We start from the raw sequence: 24,627 nt of genomic DNA, 5'->3' as shown, positions 1-24,627 counted from the left end.
TCATTTAAATCATATAAATAACAGATTTAAGTACTTTAGGTACGCTAGACTGAAAACATTGATGCCAGCACTATAAGCATGCTAGCCTTTTTTCAGATACAAATGTGTAGTACTCAGAGCAATGGCATGATGGAATTGCTACACAATTTCTAGATGAAAATTATGAAAGGAGACATACAAATGAAAAAAAATTGTGTGAAATATTATTTTCAATCCTCCTGTTTCTTATTTTTGGACACTGAAGATTGCTTTCTGTTCCCTTGATTTCTTAACTCCTCATTTGTATTTCTGCTGTTAATTTTATTAACACTTTTTTTGCTAAAAACTGAAACTGGTGTGCAATGCTAATACACGTTATCCAGCAGGTGCTTTTTTCTAGTTGGGAGGCAGCCTTGCTTCACCAGTTAAAACTTTTGAATAAAATAAATACTATCTAGGGAGACACAGAAAGAATAGATTGAATTCAAATGAATATTTAGCAAGTATAATGTTTATGTCCACTTTTGAATGTAGCCCAGTGAGTTTGCCTTGGTGCCACATGGAAACACCTATCTGTAGTTCTTATGAACTGGTTTTGGTTTACACATTGAGCTTTTAATTTCCCTGTACTATTTATGCCTGCTATCAGCAATTGAAGGTTTTTCAGAATAGCTTGGGATTTGCTTTACAGGTAATGGAAGTCCCCATCTGAACTGGTTCAGAGGAAGCGTGTGTTTATACTGGTTCTTCCCCTACCCTGATGCTGCTAAAATGCTGATGTCAGCAACATCTTTTTGGAGATTCAAGTACATCACACAGAAGGGCTGATTTGACACACACACACACCCTTAGATAAACAAACCCCCTTTATGCTACTGGACAAAATAATGATTAATTCATTTCTTAATTATTTAGAGGTTAGATTGCACTTGGATTTCATTCAACCCCTATGTTCCACAAGACAGTCTCATACAGAAGTACAGCCTTGCAGGAAATGCTTGAAGCACAGGATAAAATCAGCTTGCTCAATGACTCAGAATGTTATATTTCTGTTAGTATTTACTACAGAATTGGAAATATTTGGCATTAACGAATTTATAAGGAAGCTTGAAGACTCCCAGTCCCATAAATCTTTAGGAATATGATTGTTTTAAGTACAGGTACAAAATTCCACAGGTATAAGTTCAGGGGAGAAAGTATATATTGAATGAACATAACTCTAATTATGGGTATAGTAAGACGAGATAAGATTGCTCAACCAGTTCTGAACCAAGATAACGCCTGATTCATTGTTACGTGCTGTTCAACAGGAGCCGTCTGTCATCCACGCATGCTTTACTAACATGGCTTGAGCACTGCTGATGAGATGATGCTTTCTTCAACGGAAGGACCTAAGACAAAATTTGGCAATCCTTAAAGCCAGTGCAAAACACAGTATGTCTTTGGGGCTAGAAAGGGAACATGCTAGGACGGAACAGTTGTTTTCCTCTCCCGTCTCGGGAGAGATCTCACAGCCCACAGACAGAGGAATGCTAGGTGCACACTGTTGTTCTATAAGATCCATTTTTATTTTAAGTGCCTTATGTAAGAGACTAGTTTGTGTCTGCGTAGTCCAAACAACTGTTATTAGCAGTAATTGCTTCCTTTGCCTTGCTGTTTGGAGCAGGAATCTAATGATGCTTAGGTTGTCTGATATTTTGGAGGAAGGGTGTAAGCGCATTAGCTGAAAATTCATGCCATCTTCTGAAAGAGAAGGTCAGACTTGTGCTTGTTTTGAAACAAAGAGCTAACACCAGGGCCAGGTTCGGGGGTGATCCCATGTGGGTGCACTGTGCTTTGGTGAGGCAGGCTAAATTATGCCTGGGAGGACTAAAGAGAAAAAAGGAAAACAGAAATAGCAGTAAAAGCCACCAATAGAAAAGGCAAAATCAGGCAGGATTAGCAAGAATCTTTTTCTTGCGCAGAGAAAGGAAATGTTGGGAGCGCTACATGGCCTGAAGCATGTGTAATGCTCCCTCAGGCTGTCCCAGAAGTGATGGATGTAATAATCTACTTTAACTGGATTTCTTAATGTCTTTCAGAGTAATGGCGCAACTGAGCACCAGGTGGAATCTTTTATAAGAACAAAACTGGAATCTCTGATAAAAGAATCCCAAATCAGGGACAAAGAAGATCCTGACAGCTTCACTGTGAGAGCACTGCTAAAGGCAACTCATGAGGGTTTAAATGTTAACCTGAAACAGGTATGTGGGTTTTTCCCCTTCGCACGCTCTGTTGAATATTAGACAATGCAATGTGTATTGCACATTTCTCAGATGACAAAGCTGATAACTTATGAACAACTTCTGAAAGCTTGTTTTATCCAAAATGAAAACTCGGAACTGTTTCAGGAAAATATCTAATGAGATAATTTGAATGGTCAAATGTGAAGGGTATGTTGTTTCAATATGTTCTAATCTGGTTTATTCCTTCTAAAACTTGGAAGCAGCTAATTCAGTAAGTACCAATATTACAAGCACGTGTCAAGCAATTTTGTTTGTGTCTAGGTTGTTGGGGAAAGGTCCTTTTTCTATCTCCTTAGTCCTATCAAGACTGGCTGTGAGAACTGAAAGCGTTGTCTGCCTGTAATGCTGCCTGATGGCTGTTTTGTATAGCACTAAAACGCAGGATTGTGCTTTTACTGCCCTAAGCAAGGTTCTGTTTTTTCATGCTCAGACTGTTTAATATCAAGAATGGTATGTTTCTTTTCCTTTTTGACATCAAACTATTTTTGTAAAACGGTAAAATGTGTCGGAATTTCGGGTACATCGATAGACAGTTAGTACCTTGAATCCACGCTTACCATACTTTCACCTCAACTGGATGCAAACCCCAGTTGTGTTAAATTAGAGAGTGACTTGTTCTGTGGGGGATGTGCCTGCTCTGTAACCTACTCTGTAACTCCTAAAGGTCAAGTACCTGTAGCTCTGCTTTCTGCACATCTTCCCACTCTGTAGGGTTTATGTAGTTCTTATCAACCTCCTTCTCCGAGGCTGGACCTATTGAGAGTTTTGCCTGAAGCCAGGCTTGACTACAGAAAACGTACTCTGCTTGTGCTGATGCTTGAGACCTCTGGTCAAAGCTGCCAGTGTGAGAACAGTCAGCTTGCCTGTTCCCTTTGGCCTTCACGAGGTCAGAAAAGTGGGATTTTGGAGAGCAAACTCCCCATGTTAGTAAATATGGTCAGATATGAGCCATTTCAATATTTTTTTGAGTTAGAATAATTACATTTGGTATGTTCTCTGGCATCTGGAAGAATGCTTGGCCCCTAGCTAGCATTTGAGGGGGCAGGGAGTTTTGTTTAAAGAATGCAAATTTCCAAGGTATTTGTGTTGGATATGATGCCTGAGATGACCCATTACATGTCATTCACATGACCAGAATGCTGAAAATACTTCAGTAATTCAACTGTGTTATTCACAGAATCACAGAATCGTATAGGTTGGAAAAGACTTTTAAGATCATCGAGTCCAACCGTAAACCTAACACTACCAAGTCCACCACTAAACCATGTCCCTAAACACCTCATCCAAACGGCTTTTAAATACCTCCAGGGATGGGGACTCAACCACTTCCCCGGGCAGCCTGTTCCAATGCTTGACCACCCTTTCAGTGAAGTAAAATTTCCTAATATCCAGGCTAAACCTCCCCTGGCGCAACCTGAGGCCATTTCCTCTCATCCTATCTCTTGTTACCTGGGAGAAGAGACCGACCCCACCTCTCTACCCCCTCCTTTCAGGCAGCTGTAGAGAGCGATGAGGTCTCCCCTCAGCCTCCTTTTCTCCAGGCTCAACAACCCCAGCTCCCTCAGCCGCTCCCCATCAGCCTTGTGCTCCAGACCCTTCCCCAGCTCCGTTGCCCTTCTCTGGACACGCTCCAGCCCCTCAATGTCTCTCTTGTAGCGAGGGGCCCAACACTGAACACAGCATTCGAGGTGCGGCCTCACCAGTGCCGAGTGCAGGGGCACGATCACTTCCCTAGTCCTGCTGGCCATGCTATTTTTGATACAAGCCAGGATGCCATTGGCTTTCTTGGCCACCTGGGCACACTGCTGGCTCATATTCAGGCAGCTGTCGACCAACACCCCCAGGTCCTTTTCCACCAGGAAGCTTTCCAGCCACTCTTCCCCAAGCCTGTAGCGTTGCATGGGGTTGCTGCGGCCCAAGTGCAGGACCTTGCACTTCACCTTGTTGAGCCCCATACAGTTGGCTCCAGCCCATGGATCCAGCCTGTCCAGGTCCCTCTGCAGAGCCTTCCTGCCCTCCAGCAGATCAACACTCCCACACAACTTGGTGTCATCTGCAAACTGACTGAGGGTGCACTCGATCCCCTCGTCCAGATCACTGATAAAGATATTAACATCAACATTCAAACATCTGTCAATTAGAAAATTCTATCACTTTATGTTATTAATAATGTAAAATAAGTCAATTAAGGGACGTTTAGAGATCTCTTCCCTTGCTGCAACAGTCCTGTGTGAAGACTGATCATATGTGACTGTTGTTTTCAAGGGTCTTAAAGTAATACAGAGCTGAACGATTAGTAATCATAAGTTAAAACAACTGGAAAATTAATTTTTATCAACTGTTGACCTAGATGGGAGAAAACTAAATGGTTAAACATTGTGGTTTGGTAATTCTGTAACTCATTAACTAGCTTTGTTTGGTGGTGTTGTAAAGCTCTTTTCTAGTAGTGACTGTGTAATTTATGTACCAGAAATGGATCTATTGGGAAACTTTTCTACTTTTTTGCTGGTCCAATCTCACTTTCCTTTGCTTCGTCACTGATGTGCCTTTCATTTTCCCAAAGACTTGCTATTATTTAAAAAAAAAAAAAAAAAAACCAAACACTCACAATGCAAGTTTACATACTAATCTCCAGTAATTATCAAGTGGGTTTTTTTTGCGGGGAGGGAGGAGGGCAATGTGTATGGTACTGTCAGTCAGGCCTGATACTAGTTTGGATTTGCTATTGAAACTGTCAACTCTCACTCTTGTCTGAGGGAGACAAGTACTTTATCTGCTAAGGTTTCCTTCTACATTTTACAGAGACTTTCAGCCTGAGCTAGGAACAAATCTTTTAACTTAGATACAGAGGTTATTGACTTTCTTGGACCTGAAGAAACCATCTAGTGCCCTTAGTGTTATGATAGCCAGAAGTGAATTCCGATTCAGCACTGAATAGGGAATAACTTGAGTTCATAAGATGTGCTGAAACACTGGGGGAATATTCTTCAGCACCTTTACATCTTTGTTTTCTTCTTTAGAAGATGAAGGGATGTGCTTTTCTGACAGAAAAAGCTAGATGCTGCCAGGAATTATCAAACTGATGTCTGGGGGCATGGTTATAAATGTGAAACTCAGACTTCAGGCTGCATATGAAAAGTCCAGATTTATCTGTTTAGGGGAGATTTCCCCCCCCCTCTTACTTTGTGGCTATTTTCAAGTACACTTTCCAATGTTGTTGTGTTTTGTTGTTGCTTGCCTGTTTTTTGCTAGACTGTTTTTTCTACATGGTTGTTTGTTGTCTTTAATGTTAATATTTTCCCCTACTGTTAGAGGATTGCTAAGCTATCAAGTATATAAAGAAACTTAAAAAGTTCTGTAATGAGACTTTGGATTTCAGTTTGTGTTCACAGATCAGTATATTGTGTTTAGACTTTAATTCACTTTTATTCTCATGTGCAATCACTATACTCTTGTAATAGTGAATCAGGGCGACATACTTATAAGTTTCAACTTATATTAGGTTGGAACTATGTCTTTTAGAGACTGTAGCAGACTCCTTAAAGATACTTTTGAAGGTGTCTAGTCACAATTTTTATTGCACTCTCTCTGCACAGAGCCTGGACACAAAAGAAGGTGGAAAAAAGTCTCATAGTCGATCATTAATGAGCAACTTCAGTAAACACAAAGTAAGTAAAATGACAGACTCTGTTTGATGTTCTAGATCTGACAGCATTCTAGAGACACTGGGTATGTTTTATTGCTTGAGACGAGCATGGTGTGTATGGGGGCAGTGAGGAGAGACTACGTGATTACACTTGGTATATTTATTGCTGTTCAGAATATTGCTAGCAGTATGGAGAACCCTTTAAAGATGATCACGCAAACTCAGAAACAAATCTTGCCTGACCAGAAAGAGCATCTTTACTAGTGATGTGGAATTGCTGGTTTTCTGATCAAACTTGCAGCAGCATAAGAGCAAGGCAGACAAATGCCTTGGTGTATTCTTGTTTTCCAGACCTCTGCCCACACAGCTGATAATGTTCATTTCATTCATGGTCCAGTTTTACCGTGTTTCATAGCCTGAGCAGTGCCGGGCAGAGTGTGCTTTTACTGTCTTTCCACTTGCTTTAAGGGACTGCTGTGACTGAGTACTGGCTCTGGGCTCTTGCTTTGTAAAAATCTGTTCTTTTCTGACTTCTTCATGGGTTTGCATATGTTATTTATATGTTTGTGTAGCTGCTAGGTCAAATTGTCTGCTTCGCTGGGTCTTCAATGTGGCAGCTCTATTGAACAAAGCAAGAGCTAATATAATTCAAATGTGTGAGGTTTCATTTTACAGCTGGACAGATAGCAGCCACCAAAAGGGACAGTGTGCCCATGTTTCCTCCCATTCCCATATCCTGACAAATGTGTGCCTGTCATCCGCCTCCCCTATTCCCACACTCCCACGGTGCCTCGAGGCTTGGATTTATTGAACATGTAGCCTCAGCATGAGCTCATTCAACTGAAAGCTTCCTTCCTCCCAGAGTCAATTAGCAAATACCAAGTAAGTAAATCAGCAGATAGGCTTGTCATGATAGAGGCATGTGGCAGGTCTGCAGCCGAGTCCCTGTGCCACCAGTGGCTTCCTCTGCTCCCAGCCTGCTAGACGCCTGTATTCCTCTTCAGCACCCTCCAAGGTGAAAGCTGCAGCCGAGCAGGTAGCACGCTCTGTAATTGATAATCTGGGCAGTTTAGGAAAAACAGCGATTATGAAATACTTCATAGAACTTAATCAGCCACCAGCTCATCTGCCCTGAAGCCAGCTAGGAGCCATCAGAAATTCCAGGCAGACAATACCAGACTCGTATTTACACTTCAATTATAAGCTTACATCAGTTTAAAGTGGTAATATTTCTTTCAGCAGCTTTAGCTAAGTGCACATTATCCACTTGGTATGTGTTGAGATCTGCAAGTACCTGTTGTGCGTGATAGTGGACACTTCACACTGTAATCTGTGCTCGCTGATTGGGAAAACAAATGCTGTGGAATGAGATGTCACAGACAAGTCGGCCACTAAAAACTGCTGGTTACACTGAGGGCTGGAAAGTATGTCAATAATGTAATTACTTCAACTAGTTATTCTAATGGATATAGCAGGTTAGAAAGCCCATTTGTTTCATCTCTGCTAAAAAGATAAGAGAGTATATATAGTTTTGTTTTGGTTTTTTTAAATAATGATTGTATTGTAGACTGAGGCAACAGGGCTGTCCAGTAACTTCCCCTGTATGCCTTTCCAGCTAGAGGGATGCTTGGGAAGGATTGTTTGCAGGTACAGAATTATCCACCCAGGGATATTGACTTGTGATGTCTTCAGCCAGCTCTTGTGCCAAATGTATCCACATATAAACTCTTTAAAAACTGCCAGTGGAGGGACAAAGACGCTAAGGCTGGCAATTCCTGCAAGTTAACTGCAGGAAACATCCACAGTGCAGACCTGCAGATTCCAAAACTGAACCATGCAAATGATTGCCAATATAGTCAACTCTATTTCAGCACTAACCACAGCAAACTAAATTACGTACATTATTGGTGTATCACAGCAGGAGAAAAGAAATCTGTGCTCGATTAGCATCTGGCCATATGAGCAAAAGGATAAGGAGCTCTCAGTTATATTGTTAATTACCTCTTGATGAGAAAGGAATTAAAGAAACTCTCACTTGAAGCTATAGCTAGTGTTACAAAAAATGTAATGTTGAAATTGGAAACTGTTAAATAATAGGTGCTTATGAAAAAAAGGTGCTTTTGAGATTTTTATCTTTTTATCATAGCTATTTTCTTTACTGTATACTGTAATAAATTAGAATAATTTGAATGCTTGTGTGGCTCAAAAGGCAGCAGAAAGAAGATGTTTGAAAATGCGGAAAGATGATGTTTGCCCAGACTCTGTTCTCAACTCCATGAATGAATTTGTTAAATTTTCTAAACTGGGGGGGTCGAGCATAGGTAGGCAGAAGCAATGCACTGTACACTTAGATTCTACTGTGTGTTGCTGTTTGTTAAATATGATATGATCCACTGGAATATCAGCAGGACCAGTGCCAGTGTACTGGAGAGAGTAGAGCAATGTCATCTGCTCACGTCAGGAGGGAGCAGGGGAGGGAAGCTGCAGAATATGCAGTGGCCTGCAATGACTGGCCAGTTTGCAGAAATAAATTCTCTTATATTTGTCTGCTAACCAGCAGATAAACCTACTCCATGGCTGCAGGCTTGGATCCTTGGAGTCAGATGGAGTGAGATCAGGGCATGGATGCTCTGTGTTGGCTTTCCTTCTCCACGTGTATGGGAACGCTTGATGTACCACCCAGGGTTTTCTGCTGTCAACCCCCCAGGGGTCATTCTGCATCCTTGTAGGACACTGGTCCTGTGCTGTGAACCTGCTACAGCTCACCCGCCCACCTGATGGTTCATTACAGTAATGTGAACTTATAGAACCACCCCATGACACAGCTGTGCTTGATTCTTCCCCAACAGAAAGCTGTGAAGGCAGCATCCAAATACCATAGTCCATCAGATGATGAAGAAAGCCAGCAAAACCATTCTGGGAAGGAAATGGGGCAGCTCCACAGGTGAGCTGTGAATCACCATAGTTTTACAGCTCAGTTAAAGCTAGAGAAATGTTACTACTACCAATATTTATAAGTCACTGCCTCAGGGAAGTCTGTTCTTAAGAGCAGGTCATTTATGACACTGCTATTGGGGTATATTTTGCTATGACTGCTGTAGCCCAGTATTTTGATTGTGTAGGTTTTCATAGGTTGCAAACAGCAATTACCCTTAAACTGAAAAGAAGTGTGATAGTAATACTCTTCTAATGGAAAAATGCCAATCTACAGTTTGCATGCTGTAAATAGTGCTCAAAGAAAACTGTTTAGGCTAAATAAGAGTACATCACAGCCCAGCCAACTTTTATTATATCTGAAAACGTAAAGAAAAAGCAATCAAAAAAGTGCCATTGAGAATACATTTGTTGTCACTGAAATGCTCCATTTTCAGATACAGCTCAAAGCTGTCTGCCTTGTTTTTGTTGAGAAGAGCCATGGTGCAGCTATTTCATTATGTTTTAAATGAAAAATGTTGTTTGTGTAGTGTGACTGTAGAGGTACAAGGGGAACAGTCAGCTCAGAGCCCTCCCTAAGGAGATTTGCCACATATGGTTCCCTGTTCAGTTGTTTATTTCCTTATTGATGAAAAGAACAGAAAGGGAGATTGAAATGTGCTTTAAATATTGAAAAATTCCTGATTTGTTTTATGTATTAAATATAATTCAGCAGACTGGCTCGTCGAAGAAAAACAGTGAAGCTGTGCCGAGCTCTGTCTGACCTAGTGGTGTACACGAACTCTGTGGCAGCCCAGGATATAGTAGATGACGGTAAGGCTGTTGGCACGAGACTTACACATGCCTTTTTCACTTTTCTGTTTGGATAGGAAACATGTCTGTGTTCTCAAGGTTTCCCTTGTTTTTCAAAGATGTTTTAAAAGCAGAGTAGTTAGTTACCTGTCCCATGTACTTAAATATGGAGAAAGAGTAAATTTTCACCTTTTCCTTCCCTAAGAAATATCCTTTCTCTTGGTTTCTTATGACATCCATGTTTTAGTTTTTTTAAAAATGAAGCTTTTTCAGGAGAACCCTTTCCTGGTTTCACAGTTTTATGGAATTTGTCATCATCTTTTAACATAATTAGCATTTAGTAACATGAGAGATTGGAACTGTGATAAATAGATGTGTTACCTGTTCAGAAAGTGTGCAGTTGTTTCACTAAAAAAGTCAGAGGCAAAATGGAAACTGAGAAAGTTGCAGAGAGATTTGTGGAAAAGGTCATCAAACGTATGTGAACAAACAGTGTGTGAAATTATGTAATTACTATAAAATTAATTCCTAATTTAATAGAATTTAAGGGGAGAAATTAAGGAGGGTGAAAGCAGTGTGGAGAAACAGAGTCCAAGAAATCCTACAAGAACAGAGTCTTGTAGAGTTTCGGTCTCATCGTTCTGAGCTGAGACAGCTTTTTCCGCGGGCCCACGTGCAGTTAGGTGGTACTGCTGAACCCATCTGATGGCTCCTGGCCCTCTGGAAAGGAGGGCCTGCTCATCAGAGCACAGTACTGCAGCTGCCTTTCATCTAGATCGTGTGCTTTCCTGATCCTAACTGTAGAGATGGTACAGTTGAGTTGGTCTAACTGCTCCCTCCCAGGTGGGCACTCTTGCCTAGGAAACTCTTCCGGTCAGCCTTTTTCCCAGAGGGCAGAGATGATCAAAGGGGATCTGCCTACAGGGACAAAATGCTCAGAGGGAAGGCTTATGAATTGGAGAAGATTGCTTGGATTATTTAGAGAAAGGATGAGTTTGCAGAAACCTCTGTGAGAGAAAAATGGGTTGAGTGCAGCTATGAATGTGTTACAAGGACAAGAGCAAAAATCAGAGCCCTGCTGGGCCCGTATTTCCCTAGCTGTAAGTTCTTCATAAGATAGTTTTGATCATGCTGCCATTAGTAGATTTCTCTGTAGATTCTTCATAGCAATCGTGTCTGGGGTTCTGCAGGAGAAAAGGCCCTAGCAATTAGCGTAAGCTCTTGCTTGGCTTTCCTTGTAAGTCTGGAAACTGGAAGGTAGAAGAAAAGACCCTCCTGGAAGGGGAAACTGGTGCCCTTCAGTTACACAGTGTACGTGATTTGCATGTGACAAGACAATCTATCGTCGTAACTTTGGACTAAATCTAATGTTCCCCTTGAGTAATACCAGTGCAACTGAGGTCTGAGCTCAGACCTGGGATTGCTGTCTCCTGGGATTGCTGTCTCCTGGGATTGCTTTGTAACTTGTTTGTTGATTTAACAATACACACAGGATCAACAGGGAATGTGCTGTCATTCAGTGAAACAAGAGCCCACCAAGCAGTGCAGCAGAAGGCTGAACAGTTTATGCTTTACAACCAGAAACAGCTTACAAGGGTCTATCCGTCAGCCTATCGGATTGACTCCAGCAATTTCAATCCTTTACCTTACTGGAATGTTGGTTGCCAGTTAGGTAGGTGTTGCATGAATAACTTAACTTCCCGCTTCTTGTGTATGTGTTAAGTAAGTATCTTACACTTGAACCTTCTCTTTCAACAGTGGCACTAAACTACCAATCTGAGGGACGCGTGATGCAATTAAATGATGCAAAATTTAGGGTAAATGGCAACTGTGGTTATGTCCTCAAACCTCAGCAGATGTGCAAAGGTAATGTCCCACTATACATTTATTACTGTAAGTGTCAAGCCTGTTCAGAAAATGTCTTCATGGTGAAGTTGCCAACACACAAGAAAGAAAAAATAAGAACATGTGTAGAATCTTTCATATTTCCATAAATTCATAAGCTTATTTTACTTCAGAATTCATATGGTTTTTGTCCTCAAAAAATGGTGTCTAACTCTCAGACTGTGTAAGTACAAGCATACAATCTCTTGCTGTTGTTATAGATATATTTTGAGGGCTCCATCTTAATATGTGTTTAAAAAAAGGAAAGGGTGTCCTAGGATAGCCAACTGCAAGCAAGAAGAACAAGGTATGCAGTGACCCGGGACCAAGTATCCAGGACTTGGTCCAGCTCTCAAGCAAGTCAGTGGAATTTTATTCTCTTTAAAAGGAATTGGTTCAGTCTGCAAAACGCTGTTAGAACACGAGCCAGTGGTTTTCAGTGTTCTGCAATGACAATTCTTCCACATTTTGAGGACTTGGGATCTGATTGTGCCTCTATATCTCTAAGTAATTTTCTTAATGTGGCCATAAGAAGTAGTGGCATTGACTGAAAGGTACTTGAGAAATGGTAGAGGGTTTTGGGTACTTGAAGCAAGCACTGCTGCTGCAGGAAGCAGCTTACTCAACCCTAGTTGCTTGTTCTTGTTAACATCTGGGCAGCTGAGCAAGAAACATGATCAGAGTGCTCATCTGGGTTATAACTATTGGGTTTTTTGAAGCTACTACTTTACAGAAGAAAAAATTTTTTTCAAAGGAGTCTTAATCTTGCAAACCCCTACTATTAGAGGGGTCCTTTCTGTCTTGTAATCATGTAAACAAGGGCTGCTCAGCTCAGTAAAGGTTGTAAGAAAGCGGAATGGAATTTTAAAATTCATTAACAGCTGCTCCATACTCTGTAAGTTACTTGCTTGTGACTGAATTTTTGGCTATATGTATGCATCTTGGGGGATGATATTTATTCTGTGTCTCTTTTTCCTTACAATTCTCATTCCTTGCCATCTTCTAGGCACATTCAACCCCTACTCTGCTGATCCACTTCCTGCCAGTCCCAAAAAGCAGTTTATTCTGAAAATCATCAGTGGACAGCAGCTACCTAAGCCTCCTGACTCAATGTTAGGAGACAGAGGAGAGGTAAGATGCTCTGATACCAACAAATGCTTCCATGAGAGGTCCTGGAGTGACATGGCAGCGTGTGACTCAAAGAAGCTTCCTCCTTATTTAAATACACCAATAACTTCAGATATTGCCAAGCTTTTGGTCACTAAATACTAACACTTTCCCACAGAGTCTGTATCCTACACATGATGTTTAAGAACTAATTTGTTTTGTATTTTGAGGGTGACTTCACTTTGTTGAAAATTAGTCATAGCTGGCCATAGCTCTTGAGAGTACAAACCATACATGAACTTACACTTCATGAAGCCATGTCCCATGGTTGTGCTGCTTGAAAATTCATGTGAATCAAAGGTTTTTGAATTCTCATGTGAATTTAAATTAACTCTCTGCATGAATTTCCTTAAAAATTGACCTTCACTTGTATCATTGGCTTGCTTTTAAAATACCTTTTTTTTTTTTAATAGATAATAGATCCCTTTGTTGAGGTGGAAATTATTGGGTTACCTGTTGACTGCTGTAAAGATCAAACCAGGGTGGTTGATGACAATGGTAAGATAATCTAGCTGATTTTCTCTTCGATTTCCTCTTCTATTTCCTCTTCTTAGAGTAAAATATTAAGTAATTATAAATGATTCAGTATCTGTTATTACTTTCTAAATTGCAAAGCTTCTTACCTACTGAAATCAAATGATTGTATTTTAACAAATTAATTCTGCTTTCTAGACAGAATTTCTGGTGTAGGGAGGCAGACAAGCAAGAGGTGAAGGACAAGAACTGTTCAACACAATAGCTTTCTCCCGGATTGTTCTTAAATCTCCTTTATGTAGAAGTTCCAAATATTTTTTTTTATTTCTATAAAATACATATATAACTTCAAATGAAATGAAAACAAATCATGTCCTAGGCAGTTTAACTGCCACCTCAGCCTTCATGGGAAGGAGATGAATAACAGAGTGGGATAGTCTGCTGCAGCAGGAGAGGTGGCCATCAGTTCTCATCGGCAGTTGCAAAACCGTGGGGAAAAAGGAGTAGTTCCTGTTTGGTTTGGTCTATCTTTAGCCTACCATAGTTCTGCAAAACAACAGCTTGCCTTGGTATCCCTGCCAGCTGCCCAACCAGAACCATTTTGTTTGTAAAAGCAGTCCAAGAGACAGATCTCTCACTTTTAATTACTTACATAATGGAGATTGCGAGCATCTAGATCTAGATGAGCAATAAGTAATGAGTATTCATTTGTGTATTTGGTCTGCTTGTTTCTTATGCCTCTTGCTATGCATCATGAAAATTGAGGCTAGCGCTTGCTATGGACTTGTTTCCAAAATTTCTGTTTGTTTTACAGGGTTTAATCCTGTTTGGGAGGAAACACTCACTTTTACCATCCACATGCCTGAAATAGCTTTGGTGCGATTTCTTGTTTGGGACCACGACCCTATTGGGCGAGACTTTGTTGGACAAAGAACTCTGGCCTTTAGCAGTCTTGTGCCTGGTTAGTCCCACCTGTTTTCCTTGACTTAGAGATCTAACTGAAGAACAAACACCTTTGAACTTAAATTTGAAGATGAGGTTATCAACATAGGATATATGCCTGTATCTCTGAGACTTCATGTATGAGCTTGGACAATTCTCCTGGTATCTTAGGGTGGTATATTCACCACTACTTGAAGGAGCTTGGGTGTCTGTGCTTTTGGGAAATTGCTACTGGTGTCTTATTTATAACTTGCGCTGGGGGGCTTGGAAAACCTCTGAGAACATAAGATAAGTTTTACTAAAGGCGTAAGGTGGCTTACTGTATATATTTCACTTCTATAGACAGTCATTGCCAGTCATGCAAAAAATGCAAACTGTTGATGATTTGTGGTGCGATATTTTTGTTTTACTAGGTTATCGTCATGTGTATTTGGAAGGACTGACAGAAGCATCCATATTTGTTCATATAACCATTAATGAGATCTATGGAAAGGTAGGTATACCTGGAAATTTACATCTCATGACTTTTTTTGTTTTAATTCTTCTGATAAAAATGGATTTAAATGTACCACAGAACCTCACAGGATTTGTGTGTTTTCTAAATGATTCTTACAGCTTAGGTTCATGGCATTTTGTACACTGGATTAGCAGTACCTAGCTCTCTCTGGCACTGGTCAGTAATAAAGTTTAACAAATTATTCAGATCATACAGCAATGAAAAAGCACAATGTCTGATTCTCTATTGCCCTCAGCTTGATGTCTTCATTTATACTCATATCTGCGTAGGTACCTACATACTCTGCTAAGCATCAGCATGCTCAAGGAAGTAAACTGCAATTCCTTACAGTGTTTTCTCTGAGGAGCACTGAGCCAGGGCACCTGTTCACAGCACACCCATGTCCAGTAAAACACTTGGCTCTCTCCGGCTGAGATACCACAATAACAGCGCAGACGCGCTTCTGTCGGAGTGCTCAGGAAGCAGAAGGATGTAGCTCACAGCATGTGGGGGGGTTCTTCGCAGGTGATCAGCAAGGAAAGCATAACATACTGTTAGTCTAGTCTTAGTACATAGTCTTATGAACGTTCTTACTGGTAGCACCTAATAATTATCACCTCTAGATACAGTAAGTATATTTCTTCAGTGTGTTTGAACTAATTTTATTTTAGAAGTAAATGTTGAAGAACTGTAACTGCACCAGAACATGGTATTTGACAAGCTATTTTTAGCAGCTAATTTAAGCTTTAAATCTTTTAGGTTTTAGTGCATACATTTTGCTTTTCTGCAAGATTACCAAGGAAAGCTCAGTGGAACAGAGATAGAAAATAATGTAGACAAGGCCTAGGGGCTGAGACTTAGTATAGTCCAGATCCTCACTTAACTCCACTACCTTTATCCTCACTGATCCCATTATATCACTGAATGATCTAATGAAGGCTCTGTGAACTGCTTAGATGTCTGTCTCACTCTTGGCATCCTTGTCTCAGGACAGGGACCAGTGTTTCCATGTACTCATCTGCTCTTGCCTCCCAAGTGTTCCTCCTGCCAGGGAGGACAGCAGTGAGGTGGTGAAGGGAACGGCACTGCCTATGCCCAACTCATGCATGTTCTGTGCACAAAGACAAGGCTTTAGTACCCAAGGTAGACTTCGTTACTCCTAAATCAGTGTAAAAAGAAAAGCAGTAGTAAACATCTTGGAATGCATCTGCAATATATACCTAAATCTGTCTGCAGCTGGGTACATGTGTGAAATCGCATACAGTTTTGGTGATAGTCTGTAGGGGAGCCTGTTTGGCTATTGCTCTTGGCTCGTGCTCTTCAAAGAATAGTCAAGAAAGATAGTAAAGAGTAGCTTCATAGGGAAGACACATGATGATAAAAGGAGAGGGAGGGAAAATAAGACCCATTGAGATTTGATGTCTGTATCACTTGGTCTAGTCATCTAATGCTTGCCTTAATGATGGGCTGTATTATTGTTTCTGATGTATAAACAAAGGCTGAATGCCCATTTGTATCCTTATACGTGAGGATATCTGGTCACGTTTCTGAGAGACTTGACATTAGACTAATAAATAGTTTTCAATTATTTGCTGTAGAGGGGTTCTATTTACAGCTGATGTACTATTACCTTATTTGCTTGTATCACGGTCTTGAAAACATTAGCCAAATGTATTTGCATTTTTTTGCCTTTCAGTGGAGCCCTTTAATCCTCAATCCCAGTTACACAATATTGCACTTTCTAGGAGCCACAAAGGTAGACTTCATTAGCATGCACTTTGCACTTGCTGGGCACAGATTTTTCGAATGGTTCCTAATCGCATGATCTGCAACTACCAAACTTACATCATTCTTCATTCAGACTCTGAAACATTTGAATATTGCTTTGATGAAGCCCATGCATAAAACTCCTTAATGCGTAGCCTGTCACTGCAGTACACTTCTTACAGTCTTGTCATCTCTGATTAGGAGACTTTGAGCAAACTTCGCTTGTAATTGTGACAGGCTGCCATCCTAATGAGGAGAAATACAGACATGCATGAATTCATGGAGACCTATGCTGATAGTTCCTTGGTCAGAGTAGATGTGAATCGCTTGGTGTGAATTTTTGCTTTGCTGCATTTTTAACTTTGTCTTCATCATTCATAAATACTCAGAAAGCAGCCCTTTTTGTTGTACTCATTTTATAATAGTCTGAACTCACTCAAAACTGTGGTTATTCTTGTCCTTTCAGAATAAGCAGCTGATAGGACTCAGGGGGTTGTTTAACAAGAACCCTAAGCACAATTCTGCTGAAACCAGCGGGCACTATGTACGGAAGCGATCTATTGGTGATCGAATTCTCCGGCGCACAGCCAGCGCACCAGCAAAAGGTAGAAAGAAAAGTAAGATGGGTTTTCTGGAAGCTACTGAAATTAAAGACAGTGCATCTGAACCAATAGACTTGAAAGACAAAGAAGGAGTTGTAAGGCGTACAAGCCGGAGTTTGCAAGCCCGTCCAGCTTCTATGCCCGTGGACAAATATCTTCTGGTAGGACTGCCGTGCCCAGAAGATGAAACTGCCCAAGGTGCCAAAGGAAAAGAAAATGCATCTGGTAAGATGCTTCCAAAATTACTTTTGAATGTAGTAAGTCAAAATAGTCTATTAAAAGGCTTAGTTCTGCAGTCCCTATGCAAATAGTTTTATTCAACTGAAATAAGAGTTCCTGGGCAAAATTACATATGCTTAAGTTTGCAGTGTTTTAACAGCTCCTTGAACTCTTTGGTAGGTGACACCCTGGAAAGCTGTCTATGCTCCAAACTAGGCAAATGAATTACAATAATTTCTGGAAGTGCTCTTAGAAGGACACTTGCCAAATTTCTTTCTGTAATTTAAGAACCAACCTTCAATTACGCTTCATCAATTTCTGGTGTGCTACTGTCCGTTTACTTATGAAAACAGAGCTGCTGGCATGGTGGGTTTTCTCTCCCCATTTTCAAGGAGGAAGAACAGCATGCAGCATATGTTTTTGGAAATAGTGTGTGTAAAGACTAATGCAGACTTTCAAGTCGATGTAAAAGGGGTAAAAGTAGGTCAAACTTTGTATCCAACAGTCTTGATATTCTCCTCTTAACCTAGGTTACTTAATTTGATTGATTTATATGGAAAGCATGTGTTGAGGATAAAACCTTCGTCTTACATTATTGATACACAATACAATTTAATTCTTAAAATAGCTTTTTTTCTAAGTGTATTCAGCAATAATAGTCCTGGTTTTGAAATCCATTTATTCCCATGACTACAGCAAAGTTAGTGCTTGACCTGCCTAATACTTGATTTACTGGAATATTTATATAAGTCTAGGAAGCTTTGAATACAACAGCTGTAATTCATGAGACCTGCTGTCGCCACTCTGAGCTTGTCCCTAGTCTAGGGCGTCTATACTGCTCTTTGGGGTTGTTTTTCGTTCGTTTGTTTGGGAAGAGCGTGTGCACTCATCCAGGCTGTCCCCATGGGGCTGCAGGGCTAGCCAGATCCTCAGCTTCTGGTCAGTTCTGACAGCGCAGCGTTTCTGCAGTTAGTCCCGCAGGGCTCTTCCTCAGCTGGCAGAGGACGGCCAGACGCACCCTCTGCCTTCCTTGGTAAGGTGCAGAGAGCACACAGAGAACCTCTCTTGGCCGGGAGGGTGACGGAAATGCTGCTCTGCTCTGGGTATTCTCAGCTGCGGAGCAGCAGCTTCCACCAACCACAGGAGCCACCCTAAAATAGGAGAAGTGCTGGGCACAGATGAGAGTGTGTTGTTAAGCCACCTTTGTTCTTCTTGCCCATATTAGTGGCTTTGAAGGAACAGATAATCTGGATGTCATCTTGTAAAAGTTACTTAAGAGAAACAGCAAGCAAAATCCAACCAATTCTTTTTCTACCACCCTGAGAAGAAACTGTAGACAGGAAAAAGGACGTTCCTAGTAAAGAGAGTTAATTCCGAATTGCTGGATTTTAAATTGAAAGCTAAGCCTGTGAAGATGATACAGCTCAGCCATTCTTTGCAACAAATTTAATCATTTCTTAGACATTTCTTCCTAAAGATGCTACAAAGACACAAAATTGTTTTAGAAGAAACTTCCACACTTTTTGGAGGTCACAGGTATTCACTTATAGCAAAATAACCTTTGCAGAAAGCACAGGCCCTGGTGAGATGACTTAAAAAGCTGTCACAGGGAATGAATCCTGCCCTTTCTAACTATGAGAGGACTAGATCCTGTCTGTCGGAGTTTTTCTGTAGGCCTTGCTCTGTAGCCCCTATGGAGGAGGACTAGCCACCTTAGACATAAAGAAATGAGACATGAAGATGACGAAATTCCAGATGGAGTCCTCTCCTGTCCCCGAGGGACCTTCTCCCTTCCCTGTGCTGCAGGGCCATCCATGGCTTAGTGGTGGACATAAAGAAAAGCAACTCACCCCCCCCCCCCCTTTTTTTTTTTTTTGTGGAAGCACTAACCTTGAATCATAGTAAGAAAAGGTACAACGCAGCCTTGTGCACATACAGGAGTAGGCTTGGGTATTGTCAGAAAATAAGTTCAGCCCAAATATTTCAGACTGGGAGGTGGCTTTGCCCTCGGGGAAGTATTAGTCAGATGGAGTGTTCCTTACTGTGGGATGCAGTGAAGAATGGAGAGGGCTGGCTGTCCAACAGAGATCTTCCCTGCTAAAATACTACAGCTGAACAGCTTTCTCCTGTCTCAGCTGGAATTATGCCAAGTGGACAGTGCGCGGTCCACTTTCTCCTCTGTGCTTTATAGGAAAAAAAAAAAATCTATAAATCAAAGAAATGTACATCTCTTTTTCATCTTTATGTGGGAACACTGGAAAGCTTGGGGAACTTTTCAGATTTTGGAGATCAGCCTTTACCGCCATCTTCATTAAAAATAGCTCTGACTGTACCAGGGGGGTTCAGTCACTGTTAATGAACGATCAGGGCTTCTCTTGTTTCTTCCTAGGGTACCTGATTTCTAGCAAATGTTAGAAACAGTATATATTATGCCAAGCTTACTTCTATAGTCCTTGCTTAATTAAAAGCTCCAAAGGAGTGAGTCATGGAGCTTGGATTTGGCATATAAAGACAAGTAAGAAGATTTGGTGGACGAACTATCTAATGCATATTTTTCATGGAATTCAAAATCTTGCTCTCTTATGAATGCAGTATGCTGGTAGAAGATCAAAAATTAAATCCTTAAATTGTAACTTTTTACAGAAACTACGTGTAAAAACACTGTCTGGAGTCCATCTACTTGATGCTTTTTACTCAGCTCTTTTAAGCATGCATCTTGTTTCACAGTATTATGGTTTTTAACAGAGCTGTTTTGTTCTGTCTTTATTGCCATGCTTCTTTATAGTACAAATCTGAATAGGAACACAGCTGAAGGTAATACCATGTGCAAGCTATGATATGGTACCTCATTAACATTATTTGCAACAAATATTACATCACATGCTTGATGTAATAGACATTCAAAGGAAGTTTCAATGAAGTGCCTGCAGTTGTATTTTTCCATTTATTCATATCACACAGATAATTTGTACTAAACCTGCACAACCCCATAATTAAGTTCTGTCACAACTGTACCTAATTTCGCATTCTCCATTTGTCTGTCTAAAGACAAAATAGTTGTTAAGAAACAGAACACAATATTGTGTGCAACTAATATGTTTCTTATTTAATTTAGCCAACAGTGCTGACAATACAAATGAGAAGGAAACAAACTTGAAAGAATCTGGTTTTCCATGTTCTGAGAAAACAGCAAATACTTCAAATTTGGCATCTCAATTTAAGAAGGAGAACGACCAGAAGGAGACCACAATTGACTCTTTAGTACCACCTCTCCAGGAGCAACCTGAAAATTTAGTTTTTGCAAGTGGTGTAGCTGAAACAAATCACCTCATAGACTATCAGGATAACAGTCTTTCTGATAAAACTGTCCCTCTAATGCAGGGCTCTGGTTTTGAGATTCCCTCAGAAAAAACAAATGACAAAAACTGTGCAGACAATAAAAAGGAAGATGACACAAAGGGGTCTAAGGAGGAGAAAATAACTCTTGTGGGGACTTCCCTTTCTCAAAAAGTAGAGATGGAAAATCACAAATGTGACATCATCAGGAAAAGCACGGCAGCACCTCTTTCTTTGACAGATATTTCTTCTACCATTTGCTCTGATGTTCCTGATTTGCACTCTACTTTAACCATGCAAGACAGTGACATTTCTCGCCTTATAGATGAAGTTTCTTTAGCAAATGAGAGCGAGATGGATAGCGCTGTCTCGGCTCTGATCGGACAGTTTGATGTCACAGATGATCAAACTGATCTTACCGCGGTCTCAAGCCTCCATGGTGCTAGCAGCCAGACCTTCAGTGTGATGGCTACACACCCACGCATGCTTACTGCAGATCTTAACAGTCCCTGTAAGCACAACTTTACTACCACAAAATCCATCAAGTCCCCTTTATTCTCAACTCCAGATACTACCGTGTTCTCCAGTCCTGAGACTGCAGAGTATTCTGTGTACACAATTATCCATGAGGCAACTCTTACACCAGCTTCTGAATGTAAGACCCACAGTGAATTAGTTTGCAAGAAAAAGTTAAACAGTATAGAAAATAACTTGCCTAGCTGTCCCTGTCCTTCACCTCTCTCTTTGCTAAATGCAAATCCCAAAAGAAAATGTGGAACAAGCTGGGAAGCCCCCAAATCTGCCAGTTCTTTTGCTTCCAATAGCCTCATCTTTGAGGAGACACTTGTTGACCCTCCCACTGGTGAAAATTCAGAAAGCAGCAGTCTTGTAGAAGTAGATGGGGATTCTCAAGAGCTCTTGGTAACTGCATGTGAGTACAAAAGGGAAGACATGAGCCAGTTGGCTTCCCCTTTGAAACTGAGGCAAAAGCAGGACACTGGGCATGGTGGTGGGAGGACCTCTGGGAATAGCGCAACTGTTGAGCTCTGTGCTCCTGCCCTGGACCGCTCGGATAACTTCAGGACTGCAGGGAGTCAGCTCCCTTTTCCAGCGTGTGAAAATGTTGGCTTTTTGTATCATCATTGTTCAGATAAGCAGGAAAATGTAATGTGTACCTCCGAGAGATCCCAGCTCAACATACACTCACCGGTGCTGAAAAATGCTTTGGCTTTCCCACCTCCTTCAGCCATCAAGCAGACTAGCCCTTGCAAGTCTAAGAGTCTTGGTGACTTGACATCAGAGGATATTTCCTGCAATTTTGAAAGTAAGTATCAATACATCAGTAGGAGCTTTATCTCATCAGGCATGAGAGACAAGAAACTTGCTGCTATGAAGAATATGAGACCACATTCTACGGACGCTCTGACGGAACAGCTGAGGAAGCTGGTGTCCCTGGACCAGGAGGACAGCCGTCAAATGCTCTACTCCAGGCAGATTGATGAAGACTGCCCAAAAGCGCTGGTCAGAAAACTCTCCTCCAGAAGCCAGAGCAGAGTGCGGAATATAGCCAGCCGTGCCAAGGAGAGGCAGGAGGCTGCCAGCAAGCAAAAATCTTCTCACGCAAGTAGCATAGCAGGGGTCGTCCTTCGGAACAAGCCCTCGGCATCTCCTCACGTTATCAACAGGCATTCAACAGGCTCGTACATAGCCAGGTACCTGAATGGCTTCCCTGGGGAGGACGTGGAGGGCCGAGGAATACCGGAGGGCGCGTGCGCTGCTTTGCACTACGGCTGTAGCGACCGGTTGTATACACACGATTCTGTTCTGCAGCTGGAACCCAATAGTGATGATAAGCCTGAAATTTATTTCCTGCTGAGACTGTAGATTGTATAAATGTACATCTTCAGTGTTTACAAACTATTTCATTGAAATGAAGGATTTTTAGCAAGAAATACTGTTTTGAGGGTTTAAATTATTTAGAAATGCAATTTCATGCTAGTGATTCAGTCATGATTTAATGTGCCCTTTCCTGTCAAAGCTTATGTAAATAGAAACCATGTTCCATCCTTATGTATGTATTACTTTGATTTAGAAATTATGAAGTGAAGTAGTCTGGGGACTATTTGCATGCAGTAAGCATTTGTAGCATTTTGTATTTGTAATGCATGTCATTTTTAAGTCGAGCACATCTGTGCTCAAAAGCCTAACGTTGCAATGAATACAATAGTATTCTGTTTTCCTGATGTCCTATCCTGCTGGTTGGAAAAACATTTTTAGTGATCACTTTTGGCCTTTCGTGCAAATTCTGCTATGCATAGTGCTTTCTGTTACTGATAACGTCCTTGGGGTTAGACTGCTGACTAGGACTCATCCTGCCCAACAAGCAGCAGTCTCAGAGTGGGACCCTTCATTAGCATCACTGTTTTCACCCTGACTTGTACTTAATTGTTAATATTAATTTTATCATGTTTCCATGTAGGAACTATGATTCTACAGCAAATGGTTTGTAGAATTAGGGTTAGTCCAAATTTGTGAGTAATATGAGTAATTTGTCTTCTGCCCGCTCTATGAAGTATAATAACGGTTGTCTTCCTTTTTGGTCACTGTGAGTGCTCGTTTCAGGACGGAGTGGAATGTGGGAGTAATTCTGCATTTATGAGTGGAAAACACTTAATTTCTGCATATTTTGTTACGTATTTTTGTTATCGGTTGTGTGTGTAGCTTCAGTACAGTAGCAGATCTGTTTTCTGTATATTTGTAACTTTATTGCTAAATTGTTGACAGTCAGTGGAATACTTAAAGCTGACGTGATAGAGTAACTATTTTGACTGTCCATCCTTGTCTTTTTCTACGAATGCTGCAAGTGAATTGAGTGAGTAATCTCCAACAGCTGAAGCTTCCCTGTAGGGAACAACATAGCTTTATTTTTGTTTTAAGATATTCTTTGCCTTCGCTGTAAGTTTTTTCTTATATGTAAAAGGCATACCTTTTACCTCTTTCTTTTGTATTGCAGAGTATTATTATTCTTGAAAACATCATTAAAATGGATTTTTAAGCACTTGGTTACATGTTTACTGAAACCGTAGCAAATACAATTATGCTTAAACTAACAGTAGTTAGTAATTGCAGACATCTGCCTTTAAGGTTTCAGAAAGAAAAAAAATTCCATCATTTCACATGGTGGTAATGGTTCTTAGCTAGAAATCTGCAGCTGAACTCTTTCTCTTTTCTGGATAGGAAGCCATGTTTATTGAGTATGTCTAACTGCCTGCCTATTCCCATTTTGTTCCATTAAGGGTCTAACAGATGCAACTAGCTGTTGTTTCGATCGCTTGGGAGAGAACAGTGTATTTTCTAAATAAAAAGCATTTTTCCGTAGAGGAACAGAACCCGCTATTGGATTAATCCCTTAAGCTTTGGACCTGAATTTCTACCCCAGTACTTGTGATACGATTTGAAAGGTGCGATTGAAGCCATCTCTAACTTCAGGGAAGTTCAGAAGCTCCGTGCCTTGCAGTGTCACGTACTTTCTGAGGGAGAGATGGTTTCAACTTTCGACTTGCCTCTGTAGCTTGTCTGCTGTGGTAGTTTAGAGACTGTTTCCAAGTGAAGGAGTGGATGTGTGCAGGCTGTGATCCGCTCTGCTGAATGCTGCGTGCCACGGATGCTCACACACTGTATCCGGATGCATTTATTTGTATTAGTAGAACCTATAAATTCTTTAGAAATAACTGCCATTAAAAGTGCCTTGTAATTAAGTAAATGATATGATCTCCATCGCAGGAGATGAAAAAAACTAATCTTGACTTGAAGGTTGTTTCTAGCTTTAATTGGAATTAATTTAGAAAAACTGCATGGTGTGTGCAGGAGGTCAGAATAGATTATTACAGTGGTCTCTCATGATTTAATCTCTTATACTTTCCTCTTAATTTTAGCAGTTAATTCAGATGGGGACAGTTCTTCGTGTGAAAGTGAAATTTGAATAATGAAACATGGCAGGATTTCTACAGTGTAGACTCAAGCCAAAGGAAGATCTGTATTTTTTCCTGTCTCACTGGACTTAATGTTGGTTTTTCTGTCTCGCTGAGATTCAAATTATATTTT

General features: G+C 40.8%; 1 protein-coding gene across 1 annotated transcript in view; it reads left to right on the top strand.

Moving 5' to 3' along the window:
- PLCH1 (phospholipase C eta 1) overlaps positions 1-23,532 on the top strand; it is an 86,022-nt gene extending 62,490 nt beyond the window's left edge. The window contains exons 12-24 of the mRNA XM_075506750.1: positions 2,061-2,222; positions 5,861-5,932; positions 8,760-8,854; positions 9,557-9,657; positions 11,129-11,308; positions 11,395-11,502; positions 12,527-12,651; positions 13,101-13,185; positions 13,976-14,122; positions 14,517-14,596; positions 16,296-16,355; positions 16,833-17,193; positions 20,303-23,532. Coding sequence (XP_075362865.1) covers positions 2,061-2,222; positions 5,861-5,932; positions 8,760-8,854; positions 9,557-9,657; positions 11,129-11,308; positions 11,395-11,502; positions 12,527-12,651; positions 13,101-13,185; positions 13,976-14,122; positions 14,517-14,596; positions 16,296-16,355; positions 16,833-17,193; positions 20,303-22,407 — 3,681 coding nt within the window. The 3' untranslated portion in view covers positions 22,408-23,532. The remainder of the gene's footprint in view (positions 1-2,060; positions 2,223-5,860; positions 5,933-8,759; positions 8,855-9,556; positions 9,658-11,128; positions 11,309-11,394; positions 11,503-12,526; positions 12,652-13,100; positions 13,186-13,975; positions 14,123-14,516; positions 14,597-16,295; positions 16,356-16,832; positions 17,194-20,302) is intronic.
- Positions 23,533-24,627: the final 1,095 nt, after the last annotated feature.

This window comes from Mycteria americana, chromosome 7, assembly GCF_035582795.1.
Source record: "Mycteria americana isolate JAX WOST 10 ecotype Jacksonville Zoo and Gardens chromosome 7, USCA_MyAme_1.0, whole genome shotgun sequence".
NCBI classification, from domain to species: Eukaryota; Metazoa; Chordata; class Aves; order Ciconiiformes; family Ciconiidae; genus Mycteria; species Mycteria americana.
Note: the sequence above shows the minus strand (reverse complement) of the source record. Positions and strands in the feature narration are given on the sequence as shown.